Below are 14,369 nucleotides of genomic sequence, written 5' to 3'. Positions count from 1 at the left end.
CCAGGAAGGCTAACCTTAAAAATTAGTTGTAAACATTTCTTGAACCTGTCGTTGTATGTTTTGAATGTTTGACTCAATTTTACCTTACTAACCTACAGTGCATAAATAGAACCTAGTATCAGTTAATATTCATGTAACTAAAACATTTACATGAAATTTTGCAGATGTATGGCACATTTCTTCCTCTGATCCACCTAACATTTTAATATGTGAAAGGACTGGTATTGGCTATAAACGTTTAGTCAAATTAAAGTTTTGTACATAGCCAATGCATCAGATTTATGCAATAAAATATTGTATCCTTCTTAAAACTAGTTTATCAGAGTAAGAATGAGTTATCAGGCATCAGTGAATGAGATATCATCAGTTATGGCTTCACAATGATAGTTTCCAAGTTCGAAAAGAGTCATTGCCCACTAAAATCCTCAGTTCCTTTACCCTGACAGCCGAACCTCATCAAACCATTGCCAACAGGAGCGATTAGCAGATTAATGATACAGAAAAGAGAGCCTGTTCCCACATACACCCTCCTCAATCCGTGGCCAGTTAGCTAATAAATTGGACATGGCATTTCAAAAATGGCACAAACACGCCACAAGTTTTCTATTCCCCTGAATAATTATTTTGTAATAGTGTTTATAAGTTGTGGAAAATGGTTGGGTTGAAATGTAATACAAAGACTTGTCAGTAGATAGTCAAATGAAAACGTTTTACATATCAATAAAATTTATTGTTGCATTTCATGTTAATATGTTGCAACAACTCCACTTTCCAGTAAATTCAATTATTTTCAAACATGAGAAAAACCATCTAAAACTTTTCAACCTATTTAATGTAGCCAATAACACATCAACTGCAAAATGAAATCCAGTTATTATCTTGAGCCTTCTACAAATGGTCGAATCCTAGGTCTCTCTTCGTGATAGAGTTTTAATTACGATATTCTAGTTCTAGCTTATCTTCCTTTAAAATAAAACTTTCGCAATGTCAGACAAATTTCGTTTTCAGTAGCTAGAGTTGCAAAATCATGGACAGTTGACTTCCATAAGATATAGATTTTTCTACAAACAAAATAAGAGTTTGTGGGCAGCTAAGAGTGATCGACTAGCGATTTTTTTTTTAATTGGTTTCCAATTTTTATTCATTTCAAAGTGAACTGAATCCCCAGAAACGTCATGAGTGGCACGTGTCAAGGCTCGTTTTGTTCTCGTTTTTAGCTATTATCCATATGCTGATTGCAAGCTTCCCACACAGTTGTGCTCTAATTATCGAGGAAAGCTGCTGTGTTTTCAGTAATGTTTGTTATTAACTATGAAATTCTTTCTACCCGAACGGAAACGACGAATCACATATAGTTTTACCACTACAGCTATAATAACTAATACTACTATTAGTCCGACTTGAACCACTATTACAGGTAAAAGGACATCCATGACCTCAGTGTTAGAAGGTGTCTTAATATCAGTTAACGTTCAATTATGACAAACTACACTCGCATCTTCAGAGTGCCAGCAATGATGAGATGGACAGTGTGGGCAGTCCAGCAAAGATTCTTCGTTCCCCTCGCAATAGACATGGCTTCTTTGGATGGGACCGGAGCCTTGTCCGTATGCTGCGCCTCGAGGTGCAGAGGTCGCACCTTTGAAACCGAGCTGACGGCAGACGACCTTTGCATCATTGGTGTCCCAGGTGTGATCACAGATAGTGCCCCATTGGCCTCCAACTAAAACTTCAACGCGGCCATAATTGTGGGATCCACCCGCTAGCCGAATGATGGAAGAGCCATATGTACACTTCACGCTGGCGTCTCGTCCATGCGTGCAGTCATGCTTTCCCCATCCTCGATGCCTGCAGTCGTGGAGATTTTTCTCACTCCCTGAGCAAGCCAAATCGTCAAGCCAAATTGGTCCGCTTCCTTGGCCATGATAAGCGCTTCTGTAAGCTTGCAAGGCTTGTTTGAAGCCAAGCTGTCTGCATATCACGTGAGCATCGTTCAGGTCCCAAGCATCATCGCAGATGGTCCCCCATTTGCCATCGTAGAAAACCTCTACTCTTCCAGTTGATGGGCTGGTGCTATTTATACGTACGCTACCATCAGTAATTGCTGGCAAAAAAAATTCAATTTTTTTTTTGAGGTGAATACAGACTAAATAAACTTAAAATATTAACTGTCTCCCTTTCTGGCTGTCTTTTTATTATCATTACAATTATTGTATTATTTAATTTTTTACACCTTTTCCTCAAGGGGAAATCATTTGCAATAATGTGAGAACTTTCCCTATGGCCATTTTACGCGTAATTTATCTTTTTTTGACAAATTCAATGGCATTGCGCCAGTCGATAAAGTCCGGGTATTAAATTTGGATGTAAAAGAGTATAATAGAATGGGGTGATAACGCTATCAGTTCGATTGCACAAAAAAAGAAGTTCCTGAGTACACAAAACTTTGATTCATTACCGAGATCCGAAATGAAATTCCTCTAAATAGTATCCATAAATTTTTGCTATTATAACAATCTTGTCTTTCTGGCAACAAAATATTCCCTGATGAAGCTTGGTTTGTGAGTCAAAGAAAATTTGCGATTGACTTTCTGATTAAACAAGAAATTGTTGTGTGGAAACAACAACATAGTCTACATAATGAGGCGCTGAGGTCTTTCTGAAGGGTCTCCTTCTAAGTCAATCCCATGAAATTGCTTAGTTACTGCGAAGGAAATAGTATAATTGAGAGTAAAAAAAGAGTAAAAGAAATCACAACTTTTCCTTACCTCGATAACGAGCCCGAAATCCTGCAAATTCTTTCGAGATATCTGACGTAAACCTCACATAAAGGTTGTTGGACGTGCTTGTCAAAGATTGCTTGGGCAAAGTGTTTCCAAATAAAGTACCAATCAAAGGAGAAGAACGTGATACACCATCGTACACAGTGACGATATCGACCTTATCCTCAGTTTTTAAGCGAATAAAAACAAGTTCAATATGTCCATTTGAGGTTATATTCCATGTACAGTCCATGTCACTTTTGTAGGTTTCCACATGACCAGGTACAGGGGCATCATTGGACTCGATATAGCCAGTTGAATCTGACTGCCATACAGTTAAATTGGTACAAGAAGATATTACGGTGGCGTTCGGTGCTGTGGAGTTAATAAATGAAAACAAGTTTAGGATATAAGACTTCGCCGCTTACATTTCAATATATTCAATACAAAAATTAAGTTTATCAGTGTGAGAATAGTTCAATCTTTCTATCAGTAAAGAGTAACTGTAAAAGTTTTACTGTTTATGCCGATGACACGCAACTAATCTGCTGAGAAACAGAGACCAAACTCGTCGATAACAAAAGTGTGAAAGTTAAGTTTGAAAAAAACAACAACAACAGCAAACAAAAAATAAAAACAAAAGGTAGTAGGGGCGTTTAATTACTTTGCAGAAACTTACCACCACAGGTTTTACCGGTTCCTGCTAAGCCTGGAGCACATCGACATCTATAGGTACCAGGAATATTCTCGCAGCGAGCTTTGACATGGCATGTGTAGGTTCCCAAGCGGCATTCATCCATATCTGTTTCGTATTAAAAGAATAAGAAAACGGCTTTTCACTGAGATATACAGATATAGATATGAGTTTTCTGATTTATTCCAAAGATCAGTCACTTCGATTCTATCCCTTTATGTCAAACACTGAAGTTAACTTTCGAGGGGGTAAGAAAGGTAAATGAAATGAACGTACCCTTTTTAAAACATGAAATTCTAAGGCAGCATATTTTATAATTTATTATCATCGAATGTATCTATTTATTGTTAAAATTAACAAACCTTCGCAGTCCTTGTTGGCATCCAAACGGTATGAAAGGTGAATGAAACAAACGCACTCTCTTTTTAAATATGAAATTGTAAGACAGCATATTTTATAAGTACTTATTAATTATTATATCTATTTATTGTTAAAATTAACAAACCTTCACAGTCCTTGTTGGCATCCAAACGGAAACCCTTATTACACTTGCAGGTGTATGAGCCATCACTGTTAATGCAATGAGAATCTGCTGGACAGTGATAATTATAGTCGATACATTCATCATAATCTGAAAAAAAGATTGTTAAAAAGCATATAGGTGGTTATTTGGTAAGTTATTTTGCTGATCACATCTCGTCAAACAAAGGAAAATTTTATGTACTCGAAATTGTTTTTACAGCTATTCAAAACGAAACAAAGCATCTAGCGTAATTTTCTCCCGCTCTTTTGTTAACTACTACAATACACTATACCATCCAATCTTCATTTGAACGTTCAAATAAAAACCGCCAGATCTGCCATATGCACACTCATTTTACTAACCTTTCTTGCAGGTAAATCTGTGACAATCAGTGCAGTTCACGTCATTCCATTCGTAGTGATGGTTTTTGAGGAAGCCAAGAGTATGAACACAGTCTTCATTGCCATAGTTGTTTGGTTGGCCCTTCGCCCAGTTCTTAAATTTAAATGTGCTCCCATCGCTCCACACGAACTTCCCTTCTGAGTTGATATCAGTGAGCCCTAGCCAAGAGTGCTCTCCGCCATGCAGACTCTGGACATAAACGTTTTCTTCCTGACTGTGTATGCTTGGAAGGTTAGCTCCCTGCGTGGCGCATTTTCCTTGGCTGCTGCCCCACGAATCACATGCAGCCACTTGTCTATAGCAATACCCTCTGAAATAATTCCAGTCGTCGTCACAAATGCTGTCTGTGAAATAAACACAATGGGCTAGTTTTTTCGTTTATTCATTTACTTTTTTAACTTTGTAAAGTTTTATTGCTCGGAACACCCGAAACTTCAATCAGCACGGGGAGAGCAACTCACGAGAAGTTTAAAGCAGGTAATAAATCTCACCTCCCATCACAGCATATGAGACGTTCAAAGGGTCAAACCGTTGCACGTAGAGCTCTTTGACACAAATTCGAAATCCAGACGTTGTGATAGACTTAGAAGCAAAAAGGAAACAAACTGTTTGGTTAGCGAATCAATGTAATTATTCTAAAGATTCGTGATTCAAGATTAAGAACTATAAATAAAAAATATTCCCAGTAAATGCAAGATTAACGCCTCAAAACCTTAGCAAACGTTTAGGCAAAGTATCGTCTGGTTTTCTAAAAGAATATCAGATTATATCGGGACAAAGACTAGGAAAGTAAACCATGCCGACGCGTTAATATCTGCTTTCCTATTGTGGAAGATAATGATGATGGAAAAAGCCGCGGCTTAACAAACCGTTTTCCAGGAAATGTTGTTACCTCAATCCAGCTTACGATTCCATTGCATTCCGCAGCAGCATTTCCTCCACCAGTAGAATGCTTGGGAGTGACCAGCACCGTTGGTGGGTAGGTATAAGCCGATCGAGAGTAGGTCACATCCTTTATATGGATCAGTGTAAGTAAATATGATCAGTCAATAAGTTAATCAAGAGATTAACCAACTATTCACCAATGGAATATTTCAATTACCAAGGTAATCACTGAGATAGCTTTAATTGATGTAAATTTAATGAAATCAAAACAATTAGTCAAAGGCGAATTTGTGTGTCTTGGCTCTTTGCATATATCATGGCCCTCATGTGGATCATGTCTATACATCACAGGTGCATATCATAAAAGTGCTTCGCTGAATGTCGCAAAAACTGAACAGCTCCTTGTCCGGTAAAAAACCCTGAGGAGCTTATAAAATGTCCAAACAACATCCTGCGAAAAGTCAAGAGTACTGGGTAACTCATGATTGGCTCGAATTTTGTATCCAATTAGCTAATCAGAAAGGGGTAAATTTGTTAATAAATCACTTGTAAAAAAAAGAAAAAGAAAAGTGAGAGGAAGAAGAACAAAAACTGCAACTGGGGATTACTATAGTTGAAACTTGATACAATTTTTTTCTATCAGTGCTAAACTCATCCAAAAACAAACTACATTGTTACTCTTTTGAAGAGACGCAACACCTACCTTACAGAAAGCGTAGTTGTATTTTATTGATGGCAAACCAGAGTTGGGAAAGCTGACAACGCTGCTCTCTTTGAAAACTGGCCTTGGTGTTTTGCCAAATGCCAACCAATTCTAAGACAAATGTATAATTAATAAGTTGCGAGAAAAGAGAATGGTGTTCAGCAGCATGTCAAACTAAAGTTTTTAAATAGGCTGGTCTTAAACTAGTGTCCGACTTGCAGGGGAATGGCAGGTTGCGTTATTTCATAAATTGTTCTCTCTAAGTTTTGCATTGCCAAGTATAAACAAGAAATTCAAAATTCAAATTCATTCACCGATAAAAAATTTTTTTAGTCTAAATTTTTTTTACTTCCCATTGCAAAGTGCCATGATTGCATGGAAATGATATCCTTTCGTTATTATTATCTCTCCTTGTCATTACGTGTGCCATCGGATGTTAGTAAGAGTCATACTTAAGGGCGGTAGCTGGATGAGGGTTTCAATTTCAGTAAATTTTACAGAATTCACGGGAACTTGACAAAACCTACCACTGAAATATCATCATGAACTCCTGCAAAGTTTTGAAGCTCCCTGAGGCAGATCTTAAAAGAATTTGTAGAAACATCCTCAAGCCACACTGAGGTAGCATCGTGCATGAGACTTGATCTGTAATGGACAGCTGTTGCAAAGATCGACGGTGGCTCAGAATACTTCCCCTAAATTTATGGAAAAGAATACATTTTTGAATTAGAGGGAAAACCAATAATGCACAATATAAACTCGTTCACTCGACCTCCTTGAAGCCAATTTCTGTCATCGGAATACATGGCTTCTTGGATTAACGAAGTGAATGGAGACTATGAAAAGCTTATTCTTTAGGAAGTGCAGTAAACTAGTCGACATCACGCGCTTGAAATCTATAAAAATGTGCCCTCCACTGGTTTTTATTGAAAATATTGCTTCCAAGATGTGCTGAGTACCTATCAGATAATCCAATAGCTTGAGGTAGAATTCTTTTTTTTTTGTCAATATTGAACTGAAAAAAAAATGAGATAGTGAATTATCACAAGGAAAGACTGTTTTGAAACCGGACATTTTTGTCCATAACTAAGACATAAGGAGAGTCTTATGCGACTCCATATAATCTCATACAAAAATTACAGAGTAGTGCATACATTTGCAAAAGTGACTGTTCTGCAGCTAGTTCCAGTCCACCAAGTTAAGAACATCTCCTCTCCTGCTATTCCTCCAGGTGGCGCTCCCTGATAGGCCACCCAGTCTATTAAAGCGAAGCTGTCTGCGGGGTAGTCATTCCTTCCGGCTCGCGTAACGCAGGCCGTGAACTGAGTGGTGTTAATGCTCTCGACCCAAGGCGTGGTAGCTTCGTGTACCAACGTGTCATCAGAATAGTTGAAGTGGTTAACAGTGAGTTGTACGTATATTTTCATATGAGGATAGAATATGAACGGTTTAAACTTGATTACATCACACTGATCTTCGGCCCACGAAGGTGTATTTTGGAATTCGTGTCTTCCTTTCTGCATTGGGAAACCTAAAATGGAATTTTGATGGATCTGCTAAGTTTAAGAAGTGAAGCATGTAACAGCAGCATGTTTGTTTGCAGTTCTAAGTAACAGACTTTTTTGTTTGTTCATCATGATAGAAAAATTAGGCCATCAAACAAACAAAATATACAACGAAAGTACAAAACAAAACAACAACAAACTCGAAAACAACAACAGGGCAACCTTGCAAACGGAGATGGAATTTACTCTCTACGAATGGGGTAAATTTAAACTGTGATAGCAAAAAATTAACCCTATGACGTTCTTATAGTCTTGCCCTTAGTGCCATTTTAGCACAAAATTGCATTGCACACAGCAAATTCTATTTGGTTTTTAGGTCGTTATGAAAGAAACTTCGAATTCAAACAGAAATTAGTTGTTTAGTGTGAAGTGGTGGAAATTTCACATGGGAAGAAAACTGATATTAACACAAAAAGCATGTAAAGAAATATGTCGGGAAGAACATGGTATATTTCGGATGACTTCAACTAACAGACGAACAGGTAATCTTAGTAATGCTCATTACCTCTGCAGCTCCCAGGGTGATAGTTCGTGTAATTTCCACGTGTTTCGCAAATTTTTTTCTTGAGGAAACACATGTTCTTGAAAGTTCGACCATTTGAAGCACAGACCTGTTCCTCGTATGATGGGCAATCATCTTTGCAGATGCAAGCATACTTCCAGGGAGTATAAGCGTAACAGAAGCTTTCGTATGTGCAGTTAATATCTCTACATGGATCAAGATCTGAAAATAGAGAACAATGACAAATTAACTCATATATTTTCAAGCATAAAGGGATATAAATAGAAAGCAAGAAAAATTACAGGGTAACAATATGAGGCAGTCAAGAATTGTGGATAAAAGGATGTGTGGAATGCAGAGTTTGACTACACGATCGAAAAAAGGGAAGAACAATTGCAAGAGCAGATAAAAAGAAAGAAATTTTAAAAAGGTAAAACAAAACTAACAATACTTATGATTGACAAAATAATTTCAGGTACAAAAAAATTGAAAATAATATAAAATCAATGGTATTTCATGCAACAGAAATGCTCGTCCTCTCCGATAACGAGGCACATGATAATACTAAGATCCTGCACTCAGATGAATTTTTTGTTAGACATAAACTGACAACTGAGAACTACAGAGTAGGCCCTTGCATCTCACTATTCGCATCTTTAAAAAAATGAATAAATGAATATCGTTCGGAAAATAATTGGTTGCTCATCAAGAAACCGTTTTTCTTTATTACCTCCAATAACGAAGTAGTCTATTTCCACATCGCTTCTTTGGCGACCATATGCTGTGTGGTCTTTCATACAAATTCGGAAGTGAGTCTTAGTCACCTCCTAAGACAGAGGAAAATAAAATGAACGCAAAATGATGAAGCGCATTCGTTGAAAACTACAGAAGAGTTTTAAAATGTCAACAATTATTAGTTACAGTCGAAAGTTCGAGAGAGAGGAAAAGAATTTTGACAACTAAAAAAAAAAGAAAAAAAAGGAAGTTTGATGAAAGGAAAGAAGGGGAAGGAAAAGAAAGCAAAAAACAATGGAAACAATCAAACGAACAGACCAAACAATTAAAAATGAAACAAAAAAGGCAAGTGCGCAATTATGAAGATGCAAATTCCTCGTCAATTCGGTGTAGCTAACCATCTATTTACAAGCCGTATTGTAGAAATTGTTAACCGTAACTCTTGCATTCTGTCGGAATTTCATTTACATCTGTGATAATCAGTTGATAAATAAGTGATTCAAACCCTACCTCCATCCAGGTAAGTAGAGGTTCTTTGTCCTTATTGTCACATCCGTCATTCGATTTGTTACCTTTGGCAGCATTGTAGACAGTTGCAAGCACAACAGGTGGTTTAAAGAATGGCTCGTCATATTTAATCGTCTGTTAAATTTAGATCAAAGAATGAAATAATTATAACCTATCAAATGAGATTCTCGCAAGCGTTATTAAACTTGTAGATGTGACATTTTGATGTAGAGTCAATTGAAACAAAGCTGGTTTTATTTCAGTTGGAGTTTCAGGCCCGATAGTAAAAAAACTAATAACCTCGGCCTTGTTTAATTGTCATTCGAAACAATATTTCGAGGAAAAAAAAAACAACTTGCAACCGGTTCAGTTTAAATCCTCACGAATGACACTGACTTTTTTCTTCTTTACGCTGACATACATGTAGAACCTTTATCTGAACCTGATCTCCGTGAAGAACCTTCTCTTTGCTTCTTATCATATTTTTAAATATGAATAAACCCAGCCGTAAGCTCAAAATAAATCATAAACATAATAAATACAAACCTTGCATAGGGCATATTTGTTTTGGGCTGAGGGCAACTCCTTTGCGGAAAATAGGATGCTCTTTGATTCTTTACCTTTCCAAGTTGAAGGATATTTCTCGTATGCCATCCAGTTCTTAACATGACAAAAATGAAATGAGTAAAAAAAAAGTAAGGTGAGAGTCTGAACCTTTTAACATTTACAGTAATTTGTCAAGATGAAATAATATTTAATAATAATAATAATAATAATAATAATATAATATAAGCTTTGTAGGTGACTACACAAGAGAATACAAAGGATGGAGGACGTAATTTGAACTGAGCATTTTTTATCTGAGGACGAGACAGTTTAATTCGGCAAACGGAGAAAAAAAAAGGAAAAGCATAACAAGCCAAAACAAATCTGTTCAAAGGAGGGAAAAACCTGACGCTTCATAGAAAAGAATTATAAACACATCGTCACTTAAGTGCCGCTCTCGCTAAGAGCGGTCCTCTCGACTTCCCGTCGGAGAAAGCTTTTCTTTTATTTTTAATAACTGTTTTATTTTTTCCAAATCAGGGCTGAAAAACCCAAAGCCACTCCAATATTTGCTTACCATGAATTAAGTAAACATTTTAAAAGCTAGAATTCTCGTTAAAATGAAAAATTCTTCAGTCCATTGTAATCACTTTCGATTCTAATTCGTTACATTAACTAATTTTGGTTCCAACGCGAAACAGGTCGTATGACAAAACGAAAAGTTTGCACAATCACGTCGCGCAATCCATCAAGCCGGGTTTGTCCAATTGATTTTGATGGTCGCAGGGAAATGTCGAGTTTGTCGTTCAAAACCGTTGTGGTCCATAAGAGCGTGACATCATTAATGACGGAAACAAATTTTTAGAAAGGAGGGCGAGTTCATCGGGTTGCGTGTGCTAAATCTCGGGAGAAACTGCAGGAATTGTTTTAGAGTGTATGCGTTTTGTTTTGTAAATATAAACTCTGTGACCTATTTTAACTTGTTTTTGTGTCCTTTTAAGCAACGCGATATGTCTGTTATGACCAGAGTGCCAAAGTTTGTTCTTTAATTTTGATCTTCTCCACACTGTGCGTAGTTCATGACCTGATATTTCAACGTAAATTATCGGGAAGGCGCCTTTTGATCACTTTCGTTTACTTTGAAAGTCACGCAAACGCGCAAGCGTTACGACCGATGACGTTTACGCAACGTTTTAGGACAACTCGGCATCTATTCTCCATTCAGCTGCTATGAAAACCTAAAATCCTCAACGTAGAAGATAAACGAACGAAGTTTGAAAGGTCAAAAGGAGATATTGGTCAATTTTCAGAATCATGCAAATAATCTTTGACACGAATGCAATTGAGCAAACACATCGATTTGCGATGTTTTTCAGAAGTTGGTGGATGGAAGCTAGAGATATACCCGCAGGTTTGAGGCAATCCGTGACCTCATTGATGTATAAACTATGCAATGATATGTTTTTTTCAGCCCGATTAACGCCTGTGTTATGAGAATTCTTTCGTACAAAGTAGTGAATTTTTGATATGCAAATTAAGGTCGCAGAGAAGGGTCTCCTCTGATCCCGCTGGTAAGAAAAATATTTCAGATGAAGTTTCTATATTTTGTCTGTGAACTAACTGGATGCATCTTGTAACTTGTAGCGAGATAGAATTCTGTGAGCTACATTGTTACAGTCGCTGCGCGCTGGACAAAATCTTTGAAATTTACACTTTTGATCGTTGTCCACAGGAGTGGTCTTGCCAAAAATCATTTTTGGCTTGTACGATGCAAAAAAAGCATTGGAGAACAACTAAGCTATTTTGAAACATGTGTCCTAAACCCTTTTCATGGGCAAAAAATTAAAAAAAAAGTTTTCTACGACGGGAAATCGAGAGGACCGCTCTTAGCGAGAGCGGCACAAATTTATAAAATGCAGTTCGTTTCGAGAAATAAAATATCAAAAATAAAGTAAACTAAGAAAAAAGAGTAAATAACAGCGACATCACCGAGACACTGGAGCAAACAAACAAAATGGAGACACAAGGACTAGAGCATCTAACGAATTTGTGGCTAACCTCAAATATGAATATAAAATCAAAGTGTGACAATTATTAAAAATAGAAAAAATAAAAAAGGCTACACGACGAAACAAAGTCCAAAAAGTATTAAAGGCAAAACGACCACATAGAAAGAATAACGGCTCACCACTTTGAGTCCCTCATGAAGTCCATCGAATACCCTTGACTCTTGCAAACAAACTTCAAATTCGCTCGGCGAAACCTTTTCAATCCAAACCAGCATTGCGTCGTATTTCCGGCCTTTCTTGGTGTGGTGTGGAGTGACGTGAACTGTAGGAGTTGTTTTGAAGACCTGAATTCAACAAAAAAAAAATTAAATGTCACTCGTCGCAAAATAGCATTATCTAAGAAAAAATGGTTTCTGGAGAATCTTCCAGGCCAAAAGATGGATGCAAAACTAAATTGACTAGAGTAAGGTAAATCAAGGGTCACTCTATTGAATCATTTATACATGAGGCACTTCGATTAGGAAAACTGCACATAATCAAAAATCTAAAAAAAAATTAACAACAACAAAAGATGGCAAAGCAGACGGCTTTTTACACAAAGCCCATTTAGATTCCCAACAAACAAATTCAATTAGCTGCAGGCATCGAGATTTGAATAAAGGGGTCATATGAAACCCAGCATTTTTACCAATTGGTCACGCAGTCTCTGAAAACTCAAACAATCTTACATTCTTAAATGCCACCCGGTTGCACTGTGATCCTGTAGTAAATTTGCTGAACAACGTTGCACCATGTTCAGCTCCTGTCTGTGGACCTTGAAATGCAAACCAGTCGATGGTGAAGTTATCTCCTGCTCCTCGGCCCCCTTCAACAACACAGGCTTTGAAACGAACATTGCTCACTTCTTCTACCCATACAAATATAGAATCGTAGACACTGGACGATCCATTTCCACGGTTCACTGATGCGAATACGCTCACTGGTGTTCCCTTCTTAAAACTTTTGCTAAATGAAGCTTGCTGGCAAAGATAATCGTCATTTGCTTGAGTGAAGTGAATTTTTCCTCTCTCGATGACTAAAATAAATTATAGAATTCAGCTTAGTTAACCCCATGATGCCGTTTATGATAAATGTAAGGGTATTTGGGATACATCTTTAAGGCATACAGTCGCAATTAATAATCTGAACGTAAGAACTCAAATTATACAAGCAAATTGCCAAAGGAGCCTGAGAGACAAAGGGACATGAAGGAGCCGTGACAAGTAGAATTAGCCGTTTAACTTGCGATTTATCGGCTTATGCGGTGGCGCGAGTTTTAGGAACCAATCAACCAAAGCGATGAAGTAAGACAATAGAGTTCCTGTTTCCTTTCAACGTCATTAACTGACAATAAAAATCATAATTTTTGGGGTTCCAATGCGGGCATAACAAGGTAGAGGTCACTTTTGCAGATCAAAATCCAACTTTTTGGAGCTGTTTTTTCATTACTTCACTATTTCGGAAATGTTACTTCATTTTGGAGATATAATAAAACGTGCGCTCGGAGAGGAATGAGTGCCTCGCTCACAGAAATGAAGAGGAAAGCTAACGAAGAAGGAGGCGATGGTTTGCAAGATATATTCGAAATTCCTTAATATTTTATAATCTGTTTTTGCAATGAACTATTCGTTTGCTTCAACCTAATTTCACAAAGTTATTCATTCCAGGAGAGATGGTTTATTATTTTTGCGAGTATCGGTTATATATTTATTGTTCAAGATACTGGGAGTTGTGCAACCATTTAGAAAAAGATGAGTATTGATCCAAAATGTCATAAATATCAAATGAGTAAGTTTTTGTATCTGCATTACTTGTATTTGAAGCCACTGAGTGCCGTGTAAATTTGATAAAACTGAAATGTTGGGACTGTCGATTAGCCGGCAAACACCGTAAAAAAATTTATCTAATCTTCAGAAATAAAAGTTAATTTTTAAAGGAACGATTCAGCTTTATCTGCTTCGACACTAGCTTCGCAACTTCCGATCCTTAATACTACTGAAGTTTTACAAGGCATAAAACTGGGCGGTGAAAGATGAAAATAAAATCAACAACATTAAAAAAACTTACCATTTCCTTCGACACCGATGAGTATAAAGAAAGTTACTAGCACCAACAATAGCTGCCTCGCAAAAGGCACCATGGCTGCAATGTATAACGTCGCGTGAACGCCACTCCTTTGGAATGGAGACTTCTTCAAAAACAAATCAATTTACGATTTGGTAAAGTGATAGCATATCTCCCATAGCAAGTGCGCGCGCAATATGGGAAGTCTTAGGATTATCTGTTTCAGCGCAATGTGGGTAGATTGCGCTTTAACGAGGTCACCAGAACAATTGAAAATAGGAATATCTACTTATTTTTCTATTGGCGTCAAACGGGATTTCTCTCTTATTCGGAGTAAAGATGTTTTCCATTAAGGGTGGTTCTGAGATGTAGTACTAAAACCGGATCATTTTGAGTGACTCAAATTCGTGCAATTCTCCGAAAGAAAATAATC

At 37.2% G+C, this 14,369-nt stretch overlaps 1 protein-coding gene across 1 annotated transcript; it reads right to left on the bottom strand.

Annotated features, from left to right (window-relative positions):
* Positions 1–708: 708 nt before the first annotated feature.
* LOC113666906 (uncharacterized) lies at positions 709–14,055 on the bottom strand. Its single transcript, XM_027182709.2, has 17 exons — positions 13,940–14,055; positions 12,562–12,908; positions 12,013–12,177; positions 9,825–9,938; positions 9,282–9,413; positions 8,767–8,863; positions 8,040–8,258; positions 7,124–7,500; positions 6,497–6,664; positions 5,970–6,080; positions 5,274–5,393; positions 4,873–4,963; positions 4,342–4,725; positions 3,962–4,087; positions 3,442–3,564; positions 2,769–3,137; positions 709–2,104 (listed from the first exon to the last, which is right to left on the bottom strand). Exons 1-17 carry the CDS (start codon positions 14,010–14,012, stop codon positions 1,473–1,475), a joined length of 3,648 nt encoding a protein of 1,215 aa, XP_027038510.2. The 5' UTR covers positions 14,013–14,055; the 3' UTR covers positions 709–1,472.
* Positions 14,056–14,369: the final 314 nt, after the last annotated feature.

The sequence above is a fragment of the Pocillopora damicornis genome, chromosome 1, assembly GCF_964200805.1.
Source record: "Pocillopora damicornis chromosome 1, jaPocDami1.2, whole genome shotgun sequence".
Classification (NCBI taxonomy): Eukaryota; Metazoa; Cnidaria; class Anthozoa; order Scleractinia; family Pocilloporidae; genus Pocillopora; species Pocillopora damicornis.
This window is presented reverse-complemented; position numbering and strand designations above follow the sequence as displayed.